This window comes from Arachis hypogaea, chromosome 2 (genome assembly GCF_003086295.3).
Source record: "Arachis hypogaea cultivar Tifrunner chromosome 2, arahy.Tifrunner.gnm2.J5K5, whole genome shotgun sequence".
Classification (NCBI taxonomy): Eukaryota; Viridiplantae; Streptophyta; class Magnoliopsida; order Fabales; family Fabaceae; genus Arachis; species Arachis hypogaea.
The window spans coordinates 26,528,719-26,555,992 of NC_092037.1; the positions used below are offsets into that span (position 1 = coordinate 26,528,719).

General features: G+C 31.8%; 1 protein-coding gene across 1 annotated transcript; it reads right to left on the reverse strand.

Annotated features, from left to right (window-relative positions):
• Window positions 1-22,223: 22,223 nt before the first annotated feature.
• LOC112742053 (soluble inorganic pyrophosphatase 4) lies at window positions 22,224-26,397 on the reverse strand. Its single transcript, XM_025791267.3, has 9 exons — window positions 25,976-26,397; window positions 25,220-25,357; window positions 25,074-25,102; window positions 24,377-24,442; window positions 24,187-24,294; window positions 23,451-23,516; window positions 23,238-23,358; window positions 23,012-23,093; window positions 22,224-22,523 (listed from the first exon to the last, which is right to left on the reverse strand). Exons 2-9 carry the CDS (start codon window positions 25,353-25,355, stop codon window positions 22,481-22,483), a joined length of 651 nt encoding a protein of 216 aa, XP_025647052.1. The 5' UTR covers window positions 25,356-25,357; window positions 25,976-26,397; the 3' UTR covers window positions 22,224-22,480.
• Between the last annotated feature and the right edge of the window lie 877 nt (window positions 26,398-27,274).

A 27,274-nucleotide genomic window follows, 5' to 3' on the forward strand; every position in this document is an offset into this window, starting at 1 on the left:
AAACTCAGCAGAGCTCCTAACCTTAACCTTAAGAGGTTAGTGACTCATGCTTACAGAAAAGTACAATGAAAAATGTGAAAGTGGGCAAGAGTCCCCTAACAAAGGTGAACTCTTGTCTATATATACTAATGTGCTAACTAAGAATTACAGAAATAAGATAAACTAGTCTTGTAGTGCGAAAATTTACTTCTGGGGCCCACTTGGTGAGTATTTGGGCTGAGCTTGAGTGTCTCCCACGAGTTAGGACTACTTAGGGGCGTTGAACACCAGCTTGGGACTCCCTTTTGGGCGTTGGGATGCCAGCTACTCCCCTTTGGGCACTGGACACCAAGAATGGGGCTGGTGGCTAGCGTTGAACGCTAGTTTTAGGCCTTCATTTCCAAAGCAAAGTATGAATTATTATATATTTCTGAAAATTCCTGGATGTTAGCTTCTCATAGCCGTTGAGAGCGCACCATTTGTAGTTCTGTAGCTCCAGAAAAGCTCCTTCAAGTGCACGGAGGTCAGATCCTAACAACATCTGCAGTTCTTTCTCTGTCTCTGAATCAAACTTCTGCTCAAACTCCTCAATTTCAGCCAGAAAATATCTGAAATCATCATAAAATACATAAATTCAAAGTAGAATAAAAAATGTGAATTTTGGACTAAAACCTATGAAAATACAATAAAACCTAGACAAAAACATAATGAAAACTATATGAAAATGATGCCAAAAAGCATATAAAATATCTGCCCTCAGAATACCAAACTTAAACTGTTACTTGTCCCCAAGCAACCAAAAGCAAAATAGGATAAAAAGAAGAGAAGGATACAATAAATCTTAGAGTTCTCAATAAAGCTCATATTTAATTAGATGAGCGGGACTAGTAGTTCTAATAAAGCTCAGTTAAGAACTAAAAAGAATCTTCTGATGAAAGTCCATGAAACTTGTAATTCTGTTGTATTAGAGAATTTAATTGAGGCTTTAGCTCAAAATTTTTTGCTCCAATGGCAGGGATTGAGATGCTTCTTCCATGTAATTTGGAATTTGGTGCAGTAAAGTCACCAAGCATCTTCCTGCATTATTGTTGTTATTATTTTCGGCTGCCATCTCCTTTTCCTGTTCAAAAATTTTAGTTGGGTCCTCTTCAGAGTATTGTGCTTTAGCTGCTCTTAGCTTCCTCTTCAAGGTACTTTCAGGTTCAGGATCAGCTTCAACAAGAATACCTTTTTCTTTATTCTTGCTCATATAAAAGAGAAGAAAACAAAGAAAGAAGAGGAATCCTCTATGTCACAGTATAGAGATTCCTTTATGTGAGTAGAAAAAGAGGAGAATAGAAGAAAGAGAAGAAAAAATTCGAACACAGAAGAGAGGAGAGGGTTCAAATTTTTGAGATAAAGAGAAGTGTTAGTAAATGAATAAATAAATAGAAAGAGATGAGAGATAGAAAATTCGAATATTATTTTTGAAAAAAGGTTAGTGATTTTCGAAAATTAAAAGAAGAAATAAAATTAAAATTTGAAACAATTAGTTAATTAAAAGAATTTTGAAAAAGAGTGAAGAATTTTCAAAAATTAGAGAGAGAAAAGTAGTTAGATAGTTTTGAAAAAGATAAGAAACAAACAAAAAGTCAATTAGTTAGTTGAAAAAGATTTGAAAATCAATTTTGAAAGGATAAGAAGTTAGAAAAGATTTTTGAAATTGATTTTGAAAAAGATATGATTGAAAAAGATATTTTGGAAAAGATTTGATTTTTTTAAAATTAAAATTGATTACTTGACAAACAAGAAACTAAAAGATATGATTCTAGAATTCAAAGATTGAACCTTTCTTAATAAGAAAGTAACAAACTTCAAATTTTTGAATCAATCACATTAATTGTTAGTAAAGTTTTCAAAAATTATGAAAATAAGAAAAAGATTTTGAAAATAAATTTTAAAATGTTCGAAAATATGAAAAAAATTGAAAAAGATTTGATTTTTGAAAAAGTTTTCAAAAGATAAGATTTTTAAAATTGAAATCTTGACTTGACTAACAAGAAACAACTTATTTTAAAATTTTTTGACTAAGTCAACCCAAAGATTTCAAAAATTATGAGAAAAATAAGGAAAAGATATTTTTTTTGAATTTTTAATGAAAAGAGAGAAAAACACAAAAATGACTCACAACATGAAAATTATGAATCAAAACACATGACGCACGCAAGAACACTATGAATGTCAAGATGAACACCAAGAACACTTTGACGATCAAGATGAACATCAAGACTTATTTTTGAAAGATTTTCAATAAAAGAAAAACATGCAAGACACCAAACTTAGAAATCTTCAATGCTTAGACATTATGAATGCAAAAATGCATAGGAAAAAGAACAAAAAACACAAAACAAGAAAATATGAAGATCAAACAAGAAGACTTGTCAAGAACAACTTGAAGATCATGAAGAACACATGCATGAATTTTCGAAAAATGCAAAAGTTTTTAAAACATGCAATTGACACTAAACTTAAAAATTGGCACTAGACTCAGATAAGAAACACAAAAATATTTTTGATTTTTATGATTTTATGATTTTTTTGGTTTTTTTTCGAAAATTACTTTTTGGAAAAATGAAAACAAAGAAAAACTTTTTGAAAGATTTTTGAAAACTTTTTGAAAAGAAAATTACCTAATCTGAGCAACAAGATGAACCGTCAGTTGTCCAAACTCAAACAATCCCTGACAACGGCGCCAAAAACTTGGTGCGCGTAAATTGTGATCATCAACAATGGCGCCAATAGACTTGGAGCTCTCAAACGTGAATCACACTTTGTCACAACTTCGCACAACTAACCAGCAAGTGCACTGGGTCGTCCAAGTAATACCTTACGTGAGTAAGGGTCGATCCCACGGAGATTGTTGGTATGAAGCAAGCTATGGTCATCTTGTAAATCTCAGTTAGGCGAATTCAAATGGTTGTAATGGTTTTCGAATATAAAGATAAATAAAGCATAAAATAAAGATAGAGATACTTATGTAGATCATTAGTGGGAATTTCAGATAAGCGCATGAAGATGCTGTGTTCCTTTTGAATTTCTGCTTTCCTACGGCTTTCATCCAATCATTCTTACTCCTTTCTATGGCAAGCTGTATGTAGGGCATCACTATTGTCAATGGATACTTCCCATCCTCTCAGTGAAAATGGTCCAAATGCTCTTGTCACAGCAAGGCTAATCATCTGTCGGTTCTCGATCATGTCGGAATAGAATCCATTGATTCTTTTGCGTCTGTCACTACGCCCAACAATCGCGAGTTTGAAGCTCGTAACAGTCATTCAATTCCTAAATCCTACTCGGAATACCATAGACAAGGTTTAGACTTTTCAGATTCTCAAGAATGGCCGCCAATAATTCTAGCTTATACCACGAAGATTCTGATTAAGGAACATAAGAGATACACGCTCGATCTAAGGTAGAACGGAAGTGGTTGTCAGTCATGCGTTCATAAGGACGGATGATGATGAGTGTCACGGATCATCACATCCATCAGGTTGAAGTGCAGCGAATATCTTAGAATAAGAATAAGCTTGAATTGAATAGAAGAACAGTAGTAATTGTATTAATTCTCGAGGTACAGCAGAGCTCCACACCTTAATCTATGGTGTGTAGAAACTCCACCGTTAAAAATACATAAGAACAAGGTCTAGGCATGGCCGAATGGCCAGCCTCCCCAAATGACATATGAATTCGAAAATAGGAAAAAAGACCGAATGGTCAAAAGACGCCTAGTACAATAGTAAAAAGTTCTATTTATACTAAACTAGCTACTAGGGTTTACAGAAATAAGTCTACGTGCAGAAATCCACTTTCGGGGCCCACTTTGGTGTGTGCTTGGGCTAAACTTGAGCTTTACTCGTGCTGAGGCTTCTTTTGGAGTTAAACGCCAAGTTGTAATGTGTTTTTGGCGTTTAACTCTGGTTTGTGACGTGTTTCTGGCGTTTTACTCCAGAATGCAGCATGGAACTGGCGTTGAATGCTAGTTTGCCTCATCTAAACTCGAACAAAGTATGGACTATTATATATTTCTGAAAAGCCCTAGATGTCTACTTTCCAACGCAGTTTAGAGCGCGCCATTTGGAGTTCTGTAGCTTTAGAAAATCCATTTCGAGTGCAAGGAGGTCAGAATCCAACAACATCAGCAGTCCTTTTTCAGCCTGAATCAGATTTTTGCTCAAGTCCCTCAATTTCAGCCAGAAAATACCTGAAATCACAGAAAAATACACAAACTCATAGTAAAGTCCAGAAATGTGAATTTTGCATAAAAACTAATAAAAACATCCCTAAAAGTAGCTAGATCTTACTAAAAACTACCTAAAAACAATGCCAAAAAACGTATAAATTATCCGCTCATCACCCTCCATCTCCAATTTTCTTCTATTCTAATCTGAGATAAATGGAGAAAGGGGTGTCTGATACACAGTGCTGTAAATCAAAGGCCAAGACTGTTTCTTGGGGATAAAGTAATATCTCAAGGGTTCAGATGTGGGATTGCCATTGAAAACTTTTCTTCTTTATTGTTCTGAGGCATTCGGCCAAGAAAAAGAGATTTGTTTCAAAATTCCAAATTGGAGATTAATGAGTAAAAGTGAAAGGCTAAGTTGGTAGCTCACAGCTCGAGGAGTTGACTTGGAAGAGAGCATCTCAGCAACATACAAGGAGATACAAAAAAGAAAAATTTTGTTACTACTGAAGTAAGGAGAGAAAGCCAAGGTTTAAAGTTCATATTCTGAGAACTCTTCTATGAGAAAGTTCATCAACTTGGACAGTGCTTTCTATCAAAGGAGCATTCCGCCAAAATGAGAAACAAAACCAGAGTTAAGAAAATATGGTTCATCGCATAGCAATAGAGGCTGTTGAAGCATCAATCTCCTTCATGTTTTACAAATTGTAATTTCATTTTCAATGTATATCTTTCTGTAATTTCTTGAGTAGTAAAAGGCTAAAAGGGAGAGCTTAAGAAAAAGCCAAAGAGTGAAAGAGGCTGAGTGATACACTTGAGTGAAAAGTCTAGAGTGATTTAAGATTTCTTTAGGTTGTTTATTGTGTCTTGTATCTTGTACCTGTGAGGTACCCCTTTCTTAGTTGGGTAAGCACTAAGAGTGAAGAGTTAGGTATTAGCATAGCCAAGTCAAGTTAGGTTAGAACTTAAGTGGGAAAGGATTGTATCAATCCTGTGGAATTGGTGTATATAATACTTTAATTATAGTGGAAATTCCACCACTGTTGTGGTGGAGACTGGACGTAAGTTGCATTGCACAAGGCAACTGAACCAGAATACGTGATGGTGTCATTTTCTCTCTTCCCTTCGCTGTTCTGTTTTCTGATATTCATGAGACAAAAAAAATTGTCTCATAAATTTTCTGTTACTGAGTTCAAACAGATTCAGATTGAAAGTTTGTGTTTAAAGAGTTAATTCATTAAACTAAAAAAAGGTCATAGATTCAACCCCGCTTCTCTAAGTCTTCTACAACCTTCAATATTAAATACTTATATATTAAAAATAACATAAAAAATAATGGATAAAACAAAAAATGAGACACGAAGACAAATTCTTTTGAGGGAGGAGTGATAATAGATTTCATTTTTTTGGCTCATTTCATAAAAAGAAGTTGGGACACTCCTGGAGGTGAGTTTGTTTCAAACGAAGTCCTAACACTCACCACATCTTTAATTATTATTATTATTGTTGTTGTTGTTGTTAGAGAAATATTAGAGGACTATCAGAATTTATTATTTTTAATTATCAATTAGTTATCAATATTTAAAAGTGTGGGATAGAATATGTTGTTGAATAACTAAACTAAAATAACTAAACTAAAAAGATTGAGTTAATAACTAAATAATGATAAAAAAAATTTCTCGATCAATTCTTTACATTACCAATCCAATGCATTTACTAACAGAAAAGCCCAACGGCAACAAAAAGATTAATCCAATTCTTATAAAGGAATAAATCCTCAAATTAATACACTACCTGACATAATTACCTCCCTATACTTCGACAAACATTCTGCCCACTGATGTTTCGGCTCAGTTGATGTTTCTCCTGTCACATCAAAACCAACACGCGTCTCTTATATATTGTGTCCAACTCATTTCAGCACCGTAGCATTATCCATTGGTTTTTTGTAGGACGTCGTTTTGAATGTGAAAGAAGAACAATTGAGTACTGTAAATGAAAGGAGATGAGCCAGACGGTATTAACATTTCACGTGGTATAATTATTGACAAAAACTCTTAACATATTGACAGAGGGACAAACATAATTAATTTTAAATATTTCATCTACTAATTTAATTAAAAAATATTTAGGGATGAAATTGATGATCGATTCAATTTTTAGGGACTAATTTGATTATTATTTGGAATTATAAAAAATTATACTTTATCAAACAATTAGAAAAAAAATTGAGAAGATGCAGTCCTCAGTTTTAACTTTTAACCATAAAAGATATAAATTAATTCAATACTCATAATGAATTGGATTAGTTTGACAAAACTACTCACTGAACTAACATTTTAGGTAGTTTTATAGTATTAAGTATTAACCCAATCTTTGATGGTATCAAGTTAGTATATATCTTTTATAGTTAAAATTATGTGCACTCAAATCTTTAATAGTTAAAAATAATATTTTATTTAAAAAAAGATAGATTATGTTTGAATATCCTACAACTCATTGCTCCTCCTCTGTTCAAATAAATGAAACTATGCGCCATTGGCTAGTTGAGTTTGTAATTTGTTACTATCCACATTCAATTTCAATCTGAATCTTGTTGCTGCTAATCAAGCCTTCAAACAACTTGGGAAGTGTTGCACAAAATTCAGTAACAATCTCATTTACCATGCATCCTGTGATGTACGAAATCTGTCATTTGGAGAAGAAAGGGTCTTTCAAAAGCAAGTTCACAGTAATGAATTTACCGTATCCATTATTGTCTGCAAGCAACAAGGTAAATTTGCACATGTTCAAGAGAGTTAAATTGAGGAGTTTATTTATTCGTTATATATGCATATGAGTACAACTGGAGGTAAATTTCGCTTCCTGTTATTTTTATTGAAAATTTAAGCTTATATAATAGAGTTTAATTCATGCCATTATTGATCAAGTTTAATTGTTTATTATGTATTGTGCTATGTCTTGTTCTCTTGCTTCAAATCTCACATTCACGTTTCATGATATTTTAGACAAGAAATCCCTTTCCTTTATATATTATTATGCTTGTAGAAGCTTGCTTTGTCAATTATTATGAGAAGCTGAGTTTGAGATAGCGGAAATAATGTGCTAAAATTTCAAGAAAAAGCAGTCGATTGTATGTGGGGATGGATATAATGGGACGGGCAGTGGTTTTCGTTCCCTCTCAAAATTTTAAGGAGCTATACTTATATATGAAAAACGTATTTAAAAAAATAAAAAATATTATATAATTTATTAGTTTTATATGTATTATTTTTTTATTATACAATGAGTTTATGTCTCAACTATTTAGTTTATTAATATTTTTTACGTAATTAATTTAATATCATACATTCAAATCTTTGTATATTTTAAATTAGTTTTTATATACTCATCTGATTCATCTCTATATTTATATTTTAAAAAAATTCATTTGTTCTTTTAAGATATTAACATATTTAATATTTATATTATTATATAGAATACTAATCATGATGACTTACATAGTTATGTTTTTTGGTAATTACATTGTGTATTTTAAATATTTTTTTCTTATAAAAAATACTCTTTTTTATTTTAAATTAACATTCCTAAAAGATAAAAATACTTTATTTTTTATCTTAACTTATTTAATTTCAGCTACTGTGCCTTTTAAGTAATTAATAGTTTATGATTTATTTTTAAATTTTTTAAAATTTTTGAAAGAATTAATTTTAGTTAATAAAATATGTGATAACTTTTTAATTAAATACATTATGTATTACTGATATTTTGTAATTTTATAATTTATTATTAATATTATTGTCTCTTTTATATAATTGTCATGTCAAAAATAAAATTAAGAAAAAAATTTTATAAGATTTTTTCTATAGATAAAACCAATTCAATAACTACATATTATGTCTGAATTGTTTTAATGCAATAAAAAATACAATAAAAAATTGAAACATTTATCTAAAATTTAAACCCCTATTAAAATTTCTTGATCTGTTCTTGATTGTATACAAATGTTAAATTTAGATGTCGTAGTGCAAATATTCTTTTTTTTATATTTTTTTTAAAGAAAGGGAATTAAGTATAGACAAAAAAAATGTCAAAAAAAAACAATCAAAACTCAAGGATTACAAAGTATTTTTTGGAATAGTGCCAACCCTTTCACATCATCAAAGTTCAAATTAGTTAGATCTTTTGGGGGAGCATCTATGAATTTAAAGGGACATTCGATCTTGCTACTTTCTCTTGCAAGCAAATCTGCACAACGGTTAGCTTTCCTCATTATGTGTCTAAAAACTATTTTCTAAGGTCTTCTCTTGAACTAGACAATTTCTCTTGTTGCTTCAGTGTGCAGATTTGTTTCAGTGCTATATTGATTTATTATTTCCAATGTCTCCATAGAGTCTAGTTTGGCTTCTATCCTTCTCATTCTCAGATCTGCAGCTATTAGCAGTTTGTATATGACCTCGAAAGTTCTACTTTTTCGGACAAGCAAGTCCCCAGGTGAGTCATGAAACCTCCAATCCATTCTCTCCGATAAGTTCTTAATAAACTCTCACACCTACTCTTTTGACTTTGCAGGTGAGATGAACCATTATTGTTCAATTTGACCCATCGGAGTGGAGGTAGTTGCCATTTAGAGTTTGTTCTTCTTGTCTTTTTGCGTTCTACCAAGAGATACTTCTTCTGGAATGTCATCTTGTAACTGGCTATACATTCTCTAACCTTAACAACATTTGAAGGTCTATTAAAATTAGGATTATGCACTTCTATATTTCTACATCTCCATAACCACCAGCATACTATCATAAACTCATCTTTCCATTCATTTTGACCATTCTTCCCTAAATCATTCAACATATTTAATTCTATCCATGATTGGATGGGAACTGAAAGAAAAAGTACTATTACAGATGGTTGAACAAGTTTGAACTATATTATTGCAGCATTCGGGCAGTCCCTCAAGGTGTGAAATATGTTCTTTTTCGTCTGGAGGTACTTATGACAAAACAACGATGTTTTTATTAATCTAGCTTTCCTTCCTGAAGTCAAGAGTTTTTCATGTGCTGTCTGCCAAATAAAGGTCCTTATTCTCTTTGGTTCTCTCCATTTTCATATAACTCTCCATATCTTGTTTTTTTTTCCTGTTCTGTTTAACATTTTATAAGTTGATGAAATCGTGAAAATGCCATCTGATTTATGTATCCAACATAAAATATCTCTTCTTTTATCCTTATTTGGTGGGATTTGTGATTTTATTTTTTGTAAAGTATGGATTGTAAGAAATGACTCCATACTCAAAGTGTTCCATCCTCCTTCATTCACATAATCAATTATTTTTCCCCTACTATTTCTATAGGAATCTGATTTACACTCTCCTCAATTAGGCTCCTAGTGTTAAGGATCCAATAGTCCTTTCAAAATAAAGCCTTGCCCCCATCTCCTATAATCCATCTATAGTTTTTTCTCAATCTTGGCCACACTCTTTTTAGCTCCTTTTCCACTTGTGAATGTTGTTTATTCCTTGCATTTTCAAATAACTTAAGAGTGTTATCCCCTTCACTACGGGTGATAATTCTCACCCAGTGCCTCTGGTTCTATTATGATGCGCCAGTAAACTTTTATTATAAAGGCTTCATTCATATATTGTAGATTCTTTATCCCCAATCCTCCCTATTCCTTTGGTAGATATAGAGTCTTCTAAGATATATGGTACATAGATTTTAGTTGCTGATAATTTTTTCAAATAAACCTACATTGTGCTTTTTTTCACTTCATTGTATATTCTCTTTGGTAGCATTGAGTTTTGCATATCATAATTTGAAATAGGACTAAGCAATGGTTTAGCTAGAGTGATACGCCCCGCTAACGACAGACATTGACTCTTCCATCCCTTAAGCTTTTCTTGGACTCTTTGGAGAACATGTTTGGATTTTTCTTTTTTTTGTCTATGATTAGATATCATAGCACCTAGGTACTTACCCAGACTTTAGTTCTCTTGAAATTGACAAATGTTCATAATGTCTAGTTTAACCTCATTCTTCACATTATTTGAGAAGATCATAGCAATTTTTTCTTTACTCACCTTTAATCCTGATGCCTCACAAAATCTCTCCATACCTTCCAAAATCGTTATAATCTAATCAGTGTTGGCCTCCGCAAACACAAAGAGGTTATCCGCAAAGAGAAGATGCGAAATTGTTGGCCCTCTCCTCCCTACAGTAATGGATATCCATCTTCCTGCAGCGGCATATTCCTCAATTAATTGAGACAGATTGTCCATCACAATGATGAACACATAAGGAGATATCGGATTGCCTTGGCGAAGGCCTTGGTGGGCATAAACTCTTCGATTTTGTCCCCATTTCAAAGGAGATTATATGACACTGAGGTAATGCAGTGCATGATTATAGTTATAAGTTTATCTGGGAGGACAAATTCTTGCAAACAGATATTTAGGAAGGACCATCACACCTGATCATATGCCTTTTCAAAGTTAAACTTAATCACCATATATCCCTTTTTCCCTTTGCATCTACGCATAATATGATGAAGTTCTTTAGCAATCATAATATTATCTTGTATTTTCCTGCTTGAAATAAAACTCGACTGTTGAGGAGTAATTCTCTCAATCAGCGCTGGTTTTAACCTTTCTACTATGATCTTTGATAATCTCTTGTAACTCACATTACATAGAGAGATTGGCCAAAATTGTAAAATGAATTCTGGGTGGAAAACTTTTGGGATGAGGATAATAAGAGTGTTGTTCAATTTCAGAACTCTATTCTTCCTTCGTCTGATGATAGTCTTAGTGTAATAATATCGTGTATTACAGTCATCTTCCATAATTTATCTCTCCCTTGATTTCTGCAGTCACATAGCTATTTTTCTATCAAGTAATTCTTCTAGTTCTGCATTAAGTTGTTTCTCAAGCTTCTCCAGAAATGGGTTCTTAGAATGTTCCTGAGCCCTTTGAATTCATCCAAGTCTATTTAGCAACTTTTGTTTCTGTTGCCCTACATACCCGAATACTTTTTTGTTCCACTTCTTCAAGTCATTAGCGATTTGCCCAAGAGCTTGACTGAGACTTACATCCTTGTTCCAGATTTGATTAATGAAATCATCAAATCCAAGGTGCAACTTCCACATAACCTCATATCTAAACCGCCTATCTCTGCATCTCTAGTTTTGTGGTTCTAGAGTCAGAAGAAGTGGATGATGGCTTGATCTGGTTCTAGTAAGCACTTCAACTTTAGCCTCTTCAAACCTCATTTTTTAGTCGGTATTAGCTAGCACTCTATCTAAATGTTTATATACCATTTCACTTCCTTCTCAAACAAGTCCTCTCCACATAAATCTAGTACCTGCGTACACCAAATCTATTAGGGAGAACTCGTTCATAAAATCTTTAAATCTTTGACACGCCTTGAGATTCGTCCTCCCGCCTCCTTTCTCTTTTGTTGGACAAGATATTTCATTAAAATCACCTATCAATGTCCACTCCTTATCCATTCTGTTAGCTAAGATTTTCAGTTCTGCCCACAAAAGTCTTCTAAGAATCTCTTGTGGACTCGCATATATTGCCGTTAGGCGCCAACTTCTCTTATAAGGCTGCTTCACCTCTATATGGGCAAACTAAGGGTGAGATTTAATTAGGGATATGGTTATGTTGGGGTCCTTCCAGAGCACCCGTATTCCCCCATTAAATCCATTAGCATCCTCTATAATATTATAGTCAAAATTGCACTAGTTAATAGTCCTACTAGCTTGTTCACCACTATATCTAATCTCTTGTAAAATAACTATATCAAGTCTATACATTCTCATAAATTCTTTTAGGGAGCAAGAGAACGCTTGACTCACTGCACCTCTATAGTTCCAAGAGAAAATTACCATGATTAACTACAACGAAAGGAAGAAAAACACTTACTGCTCCATCTACTTCTCTTCTATGCCGGGGGAGGTCTCCTCAATTGGATCACCAATCTCATCGGCATTCCTCTCACTATCTTCATACCCCTGTCTCTCTTCTTTATACATATTTTTCTCTATTCCTCCTGAACACCTCCTCTTCATGGTTTTTTCGCTGCTTCCACCATGATATCTATGTTAATTGAGTGGAGGTCTGGTGAGTCTGGTCCTTTGAAAAATTCCCATCCTCTTCCATCATCATAGTCTCAGGGATAAGTCTCTTCCATTGGTGTTCCTTGGGAATTCATAACCGCTTCATTGCGTTGGTTTTGAGAGTATTGGTTGTTCATGAGTATATTTTCATGATTTTGGCTTTGGGTTGATCTTTAGATGGGCTGGTTTTGGATGGCAATGGTTTGGGTCTTAGGTTGTTTATTTTGGTTTTTATTGAATGGGTTGAATAGTTTTTGGGACTTAGTTTGGACAATTTGTTGGGCTTGTTGTGTCATTATTTTTTGAGCTTGCTGATTTTTCATATTTTTGTTCTCTAGATGGGTTATTATTTTTGGCGTTATGTCTCGTATGGGTAGATATACGATTTGAGAGGGGAATCAATGATGGTCTTGGATTATCTTGATTTGTCGTTTCTGGGGGCATCTTGATTTTGCAAATGATTGTTACCAGTATCACAATAATTTTTCTCATTGAGAATTGTAAACCTTGTACCTATCGTTCTGTGTGTGACTATTTTATCAGCATCTCCACTACTCTCTCCATTTATTCCACTCACCTTTCCATTGTCTGACTTCTTATTGCTTCTGCCACGTGTAGTACGTTGCACTACCATCCAAGGGCCAAAAGACTCTTTCGAACTTTCATTTTTTTTACCTTTATTCAAAACACTAATTCCTTCTTTACCCTTTTTTACCATCCCTCCAATTGTACTCTCCACTGCTTCTTTCCCAACTCTCCTAACTACCTCCTCCGTTGCTTGAGCTTCATCGGTTTCTTCCTCTTGTGGCTTCTTGAGGGCAGTAAGCTCTCTCTTATGGCTTCCCATGACACTTTTCAGTAGTATTGGAGTCTACTTTTAAATTTCTTCCAATTTTATTGCTAATCTTCTCTAAAATTTTCTTTTTATAATACTCTGGCCAATCCCGGTAGTCGTATCCATGCTGCCACTGTATCAATGCTAGCCTCCGTTGGATTGAAGTTTGGCTTCCAAAATCTAATGGAGAGATAATGATCGAAGATCCTCCAAGGGCCTTCTGTTAAAGCATAATCTAAGTACTCTTGGGAGAAAATTTTGACGAGAAAAAACTCATTTCCTAGGTCGATGACTTTTATGCTCCCTTGCTTACCCCACATGATTCTAGCCGCCTCGTTAGAACCTGCAAGGATATTTTACGGCCCATCAAATTCAGAATCAAATTATCCCATCAAGGCTACCTCAACTTTTTCATTGTAGCCTCACTAATAACAAAATTGTATATTACGTCCACCTTTTTCACTTTAATCTCTTGATCATAGCTCTTTTCTCTTTATCGGTCATCGCCTTTTTCTACTTGAGTCATCCTGATGAGCTGATAATTTATACGCTTTTTGGCATTGTTTTTAGGTAGTTTTTAGTAAGTTTGAGCTACTTTTAGGGATGTTTTCATTAGTTTTTATGTTAAATTCACATTTCTGGACTTTACTATGAGTTTGTGTGTTTTTCTGTGATTTCAGATAAATTCTGGCTGAAATTGAGGGACTTGAGCAAAACTCTGAAAAAGGCTGACAAAAAGACTGCTGATGCTGTTGGAATCTGACCTCCCTGCACTCGAAATGGATTTTCTGGAGCTACAGAACTCCAATTGGCGCGCTCTCAACGGCGTTGGAAAGTAGACATCCAGAGCTTTCCAGCAATATATAATAGTTCATACTTTATTCGGAAATTGACGACGTAACTTGGCATTGAACGCCACGTACATGCTGCTGTCTGGAGTTAAACGCCAGAAAAACGTCATGATCCGGAGTTGAACGCCCCAAACACGTCATAACTTGGAGTTCAACTCCAAGAAAAGCCTAAGCTCGTGGATAGATTAAGCTCAGCCCAAGCATACACCAAGTGGGCCCCGGAAGTGGATTTATGCATCAATTACTTACTCATGTAAACCCTAGTAGCTAGTCTAGTATAAATAGGATAAGTTACTACTGTATTAGACATCTTTTGACAGTTTAATCTCTTGACTGTTTACCTTTGATTATTCGGTCTCTTGATCACTCAAGGGGGCTGGCCATTCGGCCATGCCTGAACCTTTTACTTATGTATTGTCAACAGTGGAGTTTCTGCACACCATAGATTAAGGGTGTGGAGCTCTGCTGTACCTCAAGTTTCAATACAATTACTATTACTTTTTATTCAATTCTCTCTTATTCTTATTCCAAGATATACGTTGCACTTCAACTTGATGAATGTGATGATCCGTGACACTCATCATCATTCTCACCTATGAACGCGCGTGATTGACAACCACTTCCGTTCTACTCTAGGCCGGGCGCATATCTCTTAGATTCCCCAACAGAATCTTCGTGGTATAAGCTAGATAGATGGCGGCATTCATGAGGATCCGAAAAGTCTAACCTTGTCTGTGGTATTCCGAGTAGGATCCTGGGAATCCGGAAAGTCTAACCTTGTCTGTGGTATTCCGAGTAGGATTCCGGTATTGAATGACTGTGACGAGCTTCAAACTCCTGAAGGCTGGGCGTTAGTGACAAACGCAAAAGAGTCAATGGATTCTATTCCAACCTGATTGAGAACCGACAGATGATTAGCCGTGCTGTGACAGAGCATAGGAACGTTTTCACTGAGAGGATGGGATGTAGCCATCAACCAAGGGTGATGCCTCCAGACGATTAGCCGTGCAGTGACAGCGCATAGGACCATTTTCCCGAGAGGATTAAAAGTAGCCATTGATGATAGTGATGCCCTACATACAGCTTGCCATGGAAAGGAGTAAGAAGGATTGAAGGAAGAGCAAGTAGTGAAGTAGAGTTTCAAGAGGAACACAGCATCTCCATACACCTATCTGAAATTTCCACTCTTGATTTACATAAGTATTTCTATCCCTTTTTATTTTCCAATTATTATTAATTTTCGAAAACCCATAAACCAATTTAATCTGCCTAACTGAGATTTACAAGGTGACCATAGCTTGCTTCATACCAACAATCTCTGTGGGATCGACCCTTACTCACGTAAGGTTTATTACTTGGACGACCCAGTACACTTGCTGGTTAGTTGAACGGAGTTGTGAATTCAACTGTTGCCATAATAATGATTTCATACAAGTACAAAAGAATATGGATCACAATTTCGTCTACCACATCCTCCTCAAAAACCACTGGTCTATGTTATCCTTTCACTATCTTACTAAAAGAGTGCCTTTGAACATTCTCTATTTCGTTACCTCCTTCCACACTCATCTAGCTTTCTTCTCTTGTCATGTTTTTGTGATTCCTTGGCAATTGAGATTGAATGATAAAAGTATGCTTTTTGAAGCTTAAATAGGTTAATTTTATCTCACTATTTTATTTCATTGGTACCTTGATGTTTGCGCTCAAGTATTTCAGGTCACTACCTCTCCTCCATGCTTTTTTAGTGGGGTCTTGGTTCCTAGAGTGTCCTCTTCAGACAAAATCTCTCCTCATCGGTGATTTGGCTGGAAATCAAGGTTGGTTAGACGCTTTGTATAGAGAGAAATTTTTTTGATAATTCCATCTTATTTTTATCCCTTTTTTATGGTTCTTTAATTGTAAATATTTTAACATCGTATTTTTTATAGGCTAAAGAATAAACTTGCTGGATAACTCTTTAAGTTTTTGGCCGAAAAGAATATTTTATATATCTAGAAAAAATTATAACAAAATTACCGTGAATTGCATATTCTCATGGACTTGTGATTTAGATTTTAAATCTTCACATGCAATATGATCAATTAAATTGGTATTTTAACAAGATTTTAATATCGATATACTTATATAGTATACAAAATTTTAAATAATCATCCAATTAAATTTGCGTATTTTAGATAACTTTTTAAACAATATATGTTTGAAAAGTAATTATTTTTTCTATGTAATAATATAATTGAATGCTGGTGTAATTTTTATACATCTATTAGTAATCTATTAAAAGAGAGCTAAAGTAGCTTTTATATTCATTTTTAACCTTCTAGATTTTTAGCATGATGCCACATTAGTTTTAAGTGGTTTTAGATTTATTTTTAACATTTTAAAATTTTACTATTCTTTTTTAGAATTCTACTATTCTTAGCCATTAAAGTTATCAAATGTTACAAAGAATAAAAACATCTGTTACTATTCTTTATAATACCTTTTTAATATCATAGGATTTGTTTAATATTATGTTTCATATTCTCTTATTTTTTAATTTTATATGGATTACTCTATGTTTCCAATGTTCATAGGAATTTTTAAATATTATTTTTCATATTCTCTTATTCTTTAATTTTATATAGGTTACTATATCCTTCAATATTAATAAATTCTTTTTAATAGGTATAAATTGAGTTAAATTTTAATTCATTCTCATATTTTATACTTACTTTTTTTATATTACTATATAAATTAAGGGTTAAGTATGATTTAGGTCTCCAACATAAAGGCCGAAAATCGATTTCGTCCCCGGCCTTTTTTCGCTACAAAATGGCCCCTAAAGTTTAATGTAATTTTAAAATCGTCCTTCGGATATTTATACCCTTACCCTCTATTACAATTTCGACATCTCCTCTCTTGCTCTGCTTCTTCATCTTCTTCAGATTATGCTCTGCTTCTTCATCTTCTTCAGATCGTGAAAAATAGACCAAAATATTTAAAAAAATTCAAGCAACGTGCACTTTGAAAATTAATCAACAAATTCAGCAGCAACAATATTCCAAATTCAAGCCAAATAAAAAGTAGAGATTCATTAATAGAGCATGACATTCAGATATTCTACAGCAAATTCATAACAAATTCAGATATTCCACAACAAATTCAGAATCACCAAGCAAAAAATTTAGATATTCCACAACAAATTTCACAAAAAATTCAAAAGTTTCACAAGAAATTCAGTTCACAGAAGAAGAAAAAGATAACAAATTTCATAACAAATTCAGAATCACCAAGAAAAAAATTCAGATATTCCACAATAAATTTCACAAAAAATTTAGAAATTCCACAAAAAATTCAGTTCACAGAAGAAGCAGAAGAAGAAAAAGAAGAAGAAGCGGCGGGCAGTGAAGGTCGTGGAGCAGCGGCAAGGACGCGGGTAGCAGTGTGAGCGGCGAGGAGGAGGTGCGACGAGACGAGGGCGACAGGCGAGGCGATGACGTCGGCGAGGGCGAGGAGGATGAGCAGAAATGGCTCGCAGTGCACGGTAAGATCCAACGGTGAGGACTGAACGACGAGGAGCAGGAGCGGCAGCAACGACGGCGAGGAGCAGCGGCGGTGGCCCTTAGCATTCTCCCTTCTGATCTCTCTCTTCTCCCTTAACTTTCTCCTCTCATGCTCTCTGTTTCTCCTTCCGATCACAGGCGGCGGTACGGCGGTGCGACGGTGCAGTGAGGCCTTCCCTCTCCTCTCCCCCGGATTCTCTTTCTTCCCCCTTCTCTTTCTCGTTCCCCCTCCCCCGATTCTCTTTCTCCCTCTGATGCCTTTCTTTTTTTTTCTTTTTTTTTATTTTATAATTTTTTAATGAAAGGTAATTTGGTAATAAAAAAAATAAAATTGGTAAAAAAGACGATTTTAAAACAAACTGAAACTTTAGGGGGATCATTTTGTAGCGAAAAAAAAGTCGAGAACGAAATCAATTTTCGGCCTCTACGTTGGGGAACAAAATCATACTTAACCCATAAATTAACATTCACTTTACACATTTTCTTTATCCCTCCTCACATAATCTCATATCTCTTTTTTTTTTACCACTTTTGCTAAATATATGTAGTAAATGGCTATATAATTGTATTTATTAGAAAGAAAATAAAGAAGAAAATGATAGTGACACAACTAACCATGAAGAAGAAGACTTGACTTAACATAATTACTAAATCAAGGTAACATTCTTTATAAGTATTGATTGACGTAGTTATATTTATTAGGAAAAAAGTAAAGAAGAAAATGATAGTAACTCAATCAATTATGAAAAAAGGACTTGACTTAACATAATTACTAAATCAAGGTAACAACATTTTTTGTAAGTATTGCTTGACGAGCTATCTTAGTGTTAGTTCTCATATATTTCTTTATAGTTGGATTGGGTGTGAGATTTATCATGCAGGGACTGACATAAGGGGACGAGTGGAGGCTTTAGTCCCTCAGTTTTTTTTAATTAATAGTAATAAATTATTAAGTATGATTTAATTTTTTTAAAATTTATTTGATATTTAGTCTATTATAAATAAAAGTTTAGTCCAAATTAAATATTAATGATTTCTAATATCTAAAAACTAAATAACAATGTTAAAAAAATCTGAAAAAGATATAATTACTAATATTTTTTAATTGAGTAAAATTTTTTAAAATCCATAAAGTGAATTCTTTTTCTCTTGTGATCGTCTTTTTTTATCAATTTAGTATTAATTCTCTTTGTTTCAACTGCTACAACTGAAAGATCTTTTCAGCTATGAATATTATGAAGAATGACTCAGAAACAAAATGAAAGATGAATTTTTTGCTAATTGTCTTTTAATTATATTAGAAAATTGCTGAAAAATTTGACACAGATTCTATTATCGATGAATTTTATGATACGAAAAATTAACTACTTCGTTAGTAAAAATTACACACATATTTTTTACACTTTAAAATATATTTTTTTATCAGTATATTTTTGTAATACATCTTACATTATATAATTTTTTGCATAATTTTTTAATATTATATATATTATTGGCCTCTTCTTAATAATATTTCTAAATCCGTCCTTGTTATCGTATCAATCATCTATTTTATACAATAATAAAAGGTGCACTTTAAGATGTATCTAATAAAAATAAATAAACCAATATATTTCAATTTTAAAGTTATCTTAACTTTTAGCACATGACTACTATAGTAGTTCATAAAATTTTTTTGCAAGGTTTCATGGGATTCAAAATGAAGCAAGATGACAAGTGGATCACATCGATAACAAATATTTGAAATAAAAGGATATTTCTTTTCTGTTAGTGTGTTATGATGAATAAGTTCCATATATTCTTATATGAAGAAGTGTAAATGACTTTCAAGTGATATAAATATGTTTTATGAATAAAATTGTATATCATATGTTTATTTTTCAGGGTATGTGAATGAATATTTATATGATTTTTAAGTTGTTAAATATTTTTATAAATAAGACTGATATGTACTTATGTAATTTTATATGAGTAATATTTATATGTTTTTATAATATATTTTTTAATATATTAAAATAGAGCTAAATGCAGTTTCTAGATTTATTCTTAATTTTTTAAGTTTTTAACATGATATCACGTCAGCATAAGTGATTCTATATTTAATTATTTATTGTTAGTCTTTCACTCTTCTTTCTTTATAAGTGGTTCTAATAATAGATTTAAATATTATTCTTCAAATACAATAAAAACTAAACGTTATAAGGAATAAAATTCAATATAAATTAATATAATAAAATAACATAATTTTACATTAGTCATTAGTCATTTATTGCTAAAAAATATTTGTTAATTATAATTAGAATTATTTTTTATAGTATATGTTAAAATAATTTATTTACTGATAAATGACATAAATAAGTGGTAAGATTTAGGTATATACAAAATAAAAGCTTTTTATTTTCTATCCACTTTCTTTCATCATCTTGCTCAGAAGAGGAAGAAAAAGTTCTTGATAATTTATGAAAATGTTCCATTATCAAGCAGTTTCACTATCCAAGCATATTATAAGGTTGGCACCGCAGTGTAGAAACAAAGTTGGCTCTAAAAGCCAATCCAAAAGATTATCCCCAAATAAAATGTTCAAAAGATCCTTCCCTTAACTTAGGATATTAAAAATTACATGAAAGTCTCTAGCAATAATAGTTCCTTCAATTGACAAAAATCACACTTTTAATATCTTTATTAATTCTATTTTTTTATTTTATCAAGTTGAAGAAATATGTACAAATATATGCACAACACAACACTCCAATTTAAACATTAGCAAAAGAATGAAATCTTTCATTAAGATGAATCAATCCATTGATTAGTTGAAATAGTTCCAATCAAGATAAACAGCTGAAGGAAGTATAGCATGCAACAGTAATCATATCAAATAAGAAATCTGCTAAGAGCAAAAAATATGAAATCTCAGAATGAAATCTTGAAAGTTGTTTTTTCGATTCTGTAATAAGGGCGATAAAATTTCAGAACTTAATAAAATTTACCCAAATCAAATGGTATAGTCTCTCTATACTTATTTAAGAGATTGTAAATTCAAATCTTCTTATTTTCGATAAAAAAAATTATAAGATTTACAAATAAAGTTTAAATCATTAGAATTTACTCTTTTTTCGTTAGCAACATATCATAAGTTATAATAATAAAAAAATTGATTATATAATTAAATATTACAACGATAATTATAATGATCACTTTAACAATCATAAATAACAAAAAAATAATATAAATATATATAAAAATTATAATTCAAATTCTCCACACATTGCCCTGATCAAAATCTAGTTAAATTAAATTCCCTTAACTAATAAGATAAAAATGTGAAACGTTGCTATACGAAACTCTAGACGAAGGATATGCACCATTGGTGATTATTTTGAACACATAATTAACTAACAGTTTATCAAGATGCCAAAGTTTCCGTCATTTTCGCACTGTGTTTATCACTTTTTGTATTATAAATCTCTAGAGAGATAAATCAATGATGTCTATTTACATGAAAGATGTTTGAAAATTATGTCTGAAAATCATATTAGTTTAATTAAATTGTTCAATATAACGTATGTATATATTTTAATTATTTTTTTTGTTAAAAATATTTTTATATAATATTTATTTAAATAAATATAAGTAATTTACTTATATAAAATATATATTTAAATATAAAATAAATATTAAAAATATATAAAATAATACACATATATACAAATATATAATTAACTTTTATAATACATGACGCTTGTAAAATATAAAAGAAGTCAATGATAGTTGTTGTACACTAAAAATTTAATTTTATTGTATATGAATAGTTTTAAGATGGTTCAAACATAGCCCAAAAAAAAAAAGTAAACCTCTTCTTATAAGTGTTAGACTAAAAGGATAAAATTCAAAAAGAATATTTTAAAAGTTAAAATTTTTTTTAAGTAAAAATTAAATTGATAAAAATTGATTGTTTAAATTTGAAGTGTAGAAAATATTATTTAGTTAGGAGTGAATCAAATTAGATGTTTCATCATTAATAATATCACATGTTATGAGCATTCTTTTATCAACATATTTCTTTGTCACGAATATCCGAAAATCAACTTTTTTCTTACATCTATTTTTAGTGAAAAAACACCTTCAGCCAACTATATTTAGTAACAAGTCATGTGATAAAAAAAGATAAATTGAATATAACATTATAACCATTGAATAATGTACTCCCCTTTTAAAATAGTTTGAGACTATCAAAAACCTCAACTCACTTCTATCAAATTTTTTTTCTAAAAGTTAGAGAAATCTCTATTCTTTGCTCTCTTTTAATTTTTCTCACTATTCTTGACTTTGTTCATCAAATACAAACGAAATTCATAAAAGTAGGTATTCCACTTTAAAAAAATTCATTCATTTTTTTTTGACATTAATGAAATTCTTAATACATATTTTTCATCACTATTTCTTATTTTTACTTCTTATGTTATTTATTTGTCACTAATAAAATATTTTTTTCACAATTTATTTATTCTTAATTTTTTTAAAATTTTTTTACTTAATTTATTTTCAAAATTATATCCGAATCGATATAGTCGATATAGTTTTCATACGGCAAATATACAGTCCATAAGCACATAAAGAAAAGGGTAATGGTGAATATAGTATAAAAAGAAAATGCATGTTTGAGGCATCTTGGACTACAAAAGTAAGGCGAGAACGAACATGTAATTTTGGCATTAATAATGAAAGATATGAGGGCGTTAGCCCCGTTACTTAACCAAAAAAAAAAAAAAAACAATGAAGATATGAATTCACACTCTTCAATAATAAAATAATATGCATGTATATATAGCCTTTTCTTTTTCGTCATAATATATAGTATATTCGTAAAAACTTGCATCCTTTAATCATCATAAGTATGTCTTCAATTCTTCACGATTAAAGAAATTCCCACGCATCAACACTACCGCCTCAAGCTCTCCACAATGTAGTCCGCATAAAGGGTCCTTCAGAACAAACAAAAATAGTTATACGTTTGTAAATATTAAAACTAAATTCTTAATATTTGAGAAAAGGCACTATTAGGGCAAAAAAATATAAGGACCTGTTTAGAAAAATTTTCTATTTACAAGATTTTGTAAAAAAAAAAACACAAAAAAAATGGAAAACAAATTTTTATTATTTTTTACTTTTTTTTTACAACTCTTTTAAAATACAGAATACTGAAAATGTAAACAAATACATTTCCTTAAACGAAATGGCAAATAGACCCTAAACTTTCCTTAACAAGGTTATCCAAAACTCGAGTTGACTCGTATGGGTTTTAAGGGTCTGCCAGTTTAGATCCTCCAATAAACAAATAAGAGTTTGTGGGTCAAATTTTATGATATCAATTTATGTAAACTCATTAATCTTAAGGTATAAAAATCTTCGAGTTTAATAAACTGAGGAGAAACATTAGTAATGTGCATGAACCACATAAATGTTAGCTTACATGGAGTGCTTGATTGCTTCATAAGCAGTTGTGGCAGGAAGAAAGTCGTTTACCGCAACTTCCTTGTTCTCATTCTTCTTGTCTATTTATTTTATGAAGGAAAAACATTGTGCCAAAACAAAAAGCAAAAAGAAGAATAATGTAATCGAGTGTTTAAGCAGATCCTAACAATAAGGAAGTTCTGACCAAACTATAGTATAAGAGCATTAAAAATTTTTAAGGATACAGTCTTCGAAAAAGCGACGGATTTCAGCCAGACGATGTGGTGGAAGCTCCTTGATGTCATTATAATGGCGATATTCGGGATCATCGGCGCACACGGCGATGATCTTGTCATCTTTCTCACCCTGAAAATTGTCAGTTAGTGTATGATTAATAATACAAAAAAAGAAGTGTTCTTGTCATGTGGTATCAGGAACTGTGTATTTAATATTTATACCTGATCAATCATAGGCATGAGTCCAATAGCTTTGGCCCTAAGGAAGCAACCGGGAAGAACTGGCTCCTGTTGAAGTATGAATAAAGTTTAGAATCTAAAAAAGTAGCAAAACCGTAAATCATGACACATCTTATACTAAAAATCATGCAATATAAGATGGCTCACAAATCTTTAATACAAAAAATAATATAATAATAAAAATAAAGATTGAACCAGAAGACTATTTGTTAGCAAACATTTATTGGTAACTTAATAATGAATTTTGAATTGACAGATCATAGCCTAGTAATAAGAAAGATATGGCCCAATGTCTACATCATTTTTAAATAGAAAATGATTACTCTGCATATGATGGTAGAATCATGAAAATACTATAGAAGCTATATTGAAAAGCTTGCTTAAAATGTTGCGCCGTGTACCAGAACCACCAACTTGTTGCATCTGATATAATACATTAGTAACTACTTATTGTTGACAATCACAATAAATTCTATTTTATAATTAATAACAATATATCAAATTTGCCTGCTCTTGTGCAAAAACTTGACAGGCTACCATCCACAAGAAGGACAACATTTCTAAGAATGCCAAACACATGCAATTCACATTACAATTTGCAACCAAATCCTGATTTGACAAAAGTCCTGCATTCACATGTGCTTAGATCCCAAGGAATCATCACACAGGAAATTATTCGAAAGAAGTTGATGCTTGACAAAGAGCAAAATGAAAGTACCTGCATAATAACCAAGACGTCCATGGGGTCACTATCCTCGCAAATGGTACGTGGGATAAACCCGTAGTTGTGAGGATATACAACTGATGAGTAAAGGACACGATCAACCTGCAAATGAATGCATGTTCAGGAATATCATACAGAAACAAGATTAACATGCTAAACAGTACAACAGGCTATGATTGATCACCTTGATAAGCCCAGTTTTCTTGTCAAGTTCATATTTCACCTTGCTTCCTTTTCCAATTTCAACCACCTGAAATATTCATTGCAACCAAAATGTCAAATTCTCTTTTTCGCCATAAAGATCTTATTTAATTTCCTTTTCAGATAACAATTTCAGCTCACAACTTGATATGCAGCTTGTATCCATAACTGCATATCAAGTTGTACAATTAGTAGAGATTGTAATTGAAGATAGCATTCTATTGTATACTTATAATGTGTGGCATCAATAAAATAATCCCCTGAAGGCTATGTTTGGCTACTGTCATTGACATAAAAATGCCGAGAGAGAAAGACATAGATAGTAGATAGATACAGAAACTCGTTGGGTTGTGGACAAGACATGCAAAATCTTTCTGCTAAAAGACAAAATTTTTTGTATTTTCTATTCTTCCTAAATGTGTGAATAGAAAATATCCATTTCCATCTCTCTGCTTTTGTATTTCTATATCACAATTCATGTCATCAGTTAAATAATGTTTATGATGCATTGATGCTTAAGACTTCTACAACAAGAATTTAAATTTTGACGCATTTTGAGGCTAAAGGAGTTTCACACGTGTATCGCGATGTCAAAAAAATAACTACCTTTACAGTGTAAATGGTCATCCAAAACTACAACAATTTGCAAAATTTAAGTTCAGCATTATAAGCATACTTACACAATTAAAGATCTTTGGAGCTTCAGGTCCTGCATTGTAGTGAAATCACCAATTAGAATGCCAAACAAAGTAAGAAAACACAAGAAGCAAATTTTGATCAAAATCATCTTTTCTTTCAAAGAGAAAAAATAGATGTTAGTGGTGACCTATTTCAAGATCATGCCAAGGGTGTGCAGCAACGGATCTCCTTGTCATGGATGAAATGATCCTCTCATTAAGTGGTGGAGTTTTAGAATGCTGAGTTATGGCAACCTTGGCTGGGGACTCAATTGGTGGAGACATATCTGCAACACTCTCAAGATATTAAAATAATAAAAAATGAAACGCAAAATAATTTCCATCATATCCTTCATTACACATTAATAAATTATTTTCTTACCATAGCTACAAATTTTAATACAGATAACTAAATAACACTTAATAGCGTAAAATTAGACTTTTCTATAACATAAAAAGGAAAAGGAAAGCTAAAAAAAAAAAGGGTCAATTAACATATTAACGCCGTTTGACGCGGAAGCTATATTTCCGATTCAGAAGTCATTTGTTGACCAGAGCCGCCGCCGCCGGCAGCGGCGGTTAGGAGTTAGGCCATAACATTAACGATCACCAAACGGAAAACGGAAAATGGAAAATATAAAATGATAAAATCGAAAGAAACGACAGCTGGAATCTCAAAACGGCATCAGATCTGAGCCAATCCAATGCGCATACACCAAATTTAAAAAAAAAAAAATTCGCAAAACAGAGTTTTCTTTTATTGTTGCGAAAATAGTGTTTTAAACGGCATAAAAAGAAAAAAGAAAAAACGCTAGAGATTTCAAGTAAATAGCTAAGAAAAGGAAGGAAGCAAGAATAGAGAAGGCTCCAGAGTCCAGAGTAACGAAAATGAGAAAAGAACTCACTGAAATAAGGAAGAAGCTTTAACGGAATGGAATGAAAGGGTTGGAACCAAGGAGTTATAAGGACGGATCTCTAGAAAAGCGGGTTAATAAGGTGTTGAATGCTAAAATGCTTTGCTTGTTGTGTGAGCAAAGAGGTTAAAGAGAGAGCTTTATATTTATGCACAAAAGAAGAGAAGAGGAGTTCTCTTGTGTGTGTGTGTTCGTTCCCGCTCTGGCTTTGTTGCTTCCTTGTCATTTTAAAGCCAGAGGCATTTCCTTTTCTTTACTCTTGACAATAAAATTAAAAATTAAATAAATAAAAAGAGTATAAGATGGAATGGAACTACGGAAGCATAAAGGAATAATGCTTCTCCATCCTATCATAATGTTTCACTTGTTAAGCAATCTCAATTTTTCTTTGGGGATTCGAGGTGATTTTATTTGTTTTTAAAAATACTAAATTTCTAATATATATTCGGTAATATAATATAAGTTTTGCTGATTTATATTTTTGAAAAATTTTGTATGCACGATAAATTTTAACAATTTCATTATTAAATTCTAATATTTTACTATATAAATTAGTCTAAAAAGGATTTTAAAATTTTAGAATCGATTTGATATATCTATCATAATATTTTATAATTACGTATATTATAATTTTAAAAATAATCCCGCTACGTTATCAGCAGTATTTCTGTTAATTTCTGTTGACTCTTATTTATGATTATGTTTAATGAAATGGATGTGTCTAATAAAAATATTTTTTTATAGTTGTGTCTAATAAAAATGTCCTTATAAATATATTTCTTAGATATATTTTTTTATATATTTGTTTAAAATATAATTAATTATTATTAATAATAAATTAACAAATAATATATTAATATTCTATATTTTTTCTTTTAGAAAATATGAAAAGACCACAACTAATTACGCATCATAATATACCGTGATTTTATCAAATGTTTTTAAATATGTGAAAATAGTTAAATAATATAGAGTTATAAGAAAAAGAATAAATTCGACCTGATAAATAAAATAAAAGTCCTTAATTAGTTACCCAACATGAATAGAATGAAAGCCATTACAATGATATGGTCAAATAGAATAGAATAAATCTGAGGTTCAAATTTCATTATTTTTAATATGTAACTAAAAGATAAAAGGAATAAGGCTCCCATGTGTTGTGTATAGTCGCAAAGTGAGGCAAAAACGTGGGAAGAAATAAGAATAAGAAAAAATAAAAGAAATTATCTCATCATAACAAAGTGAATTTGATAATTGTGCATTTGTGCGTAATCAGCATGAATCAGCATC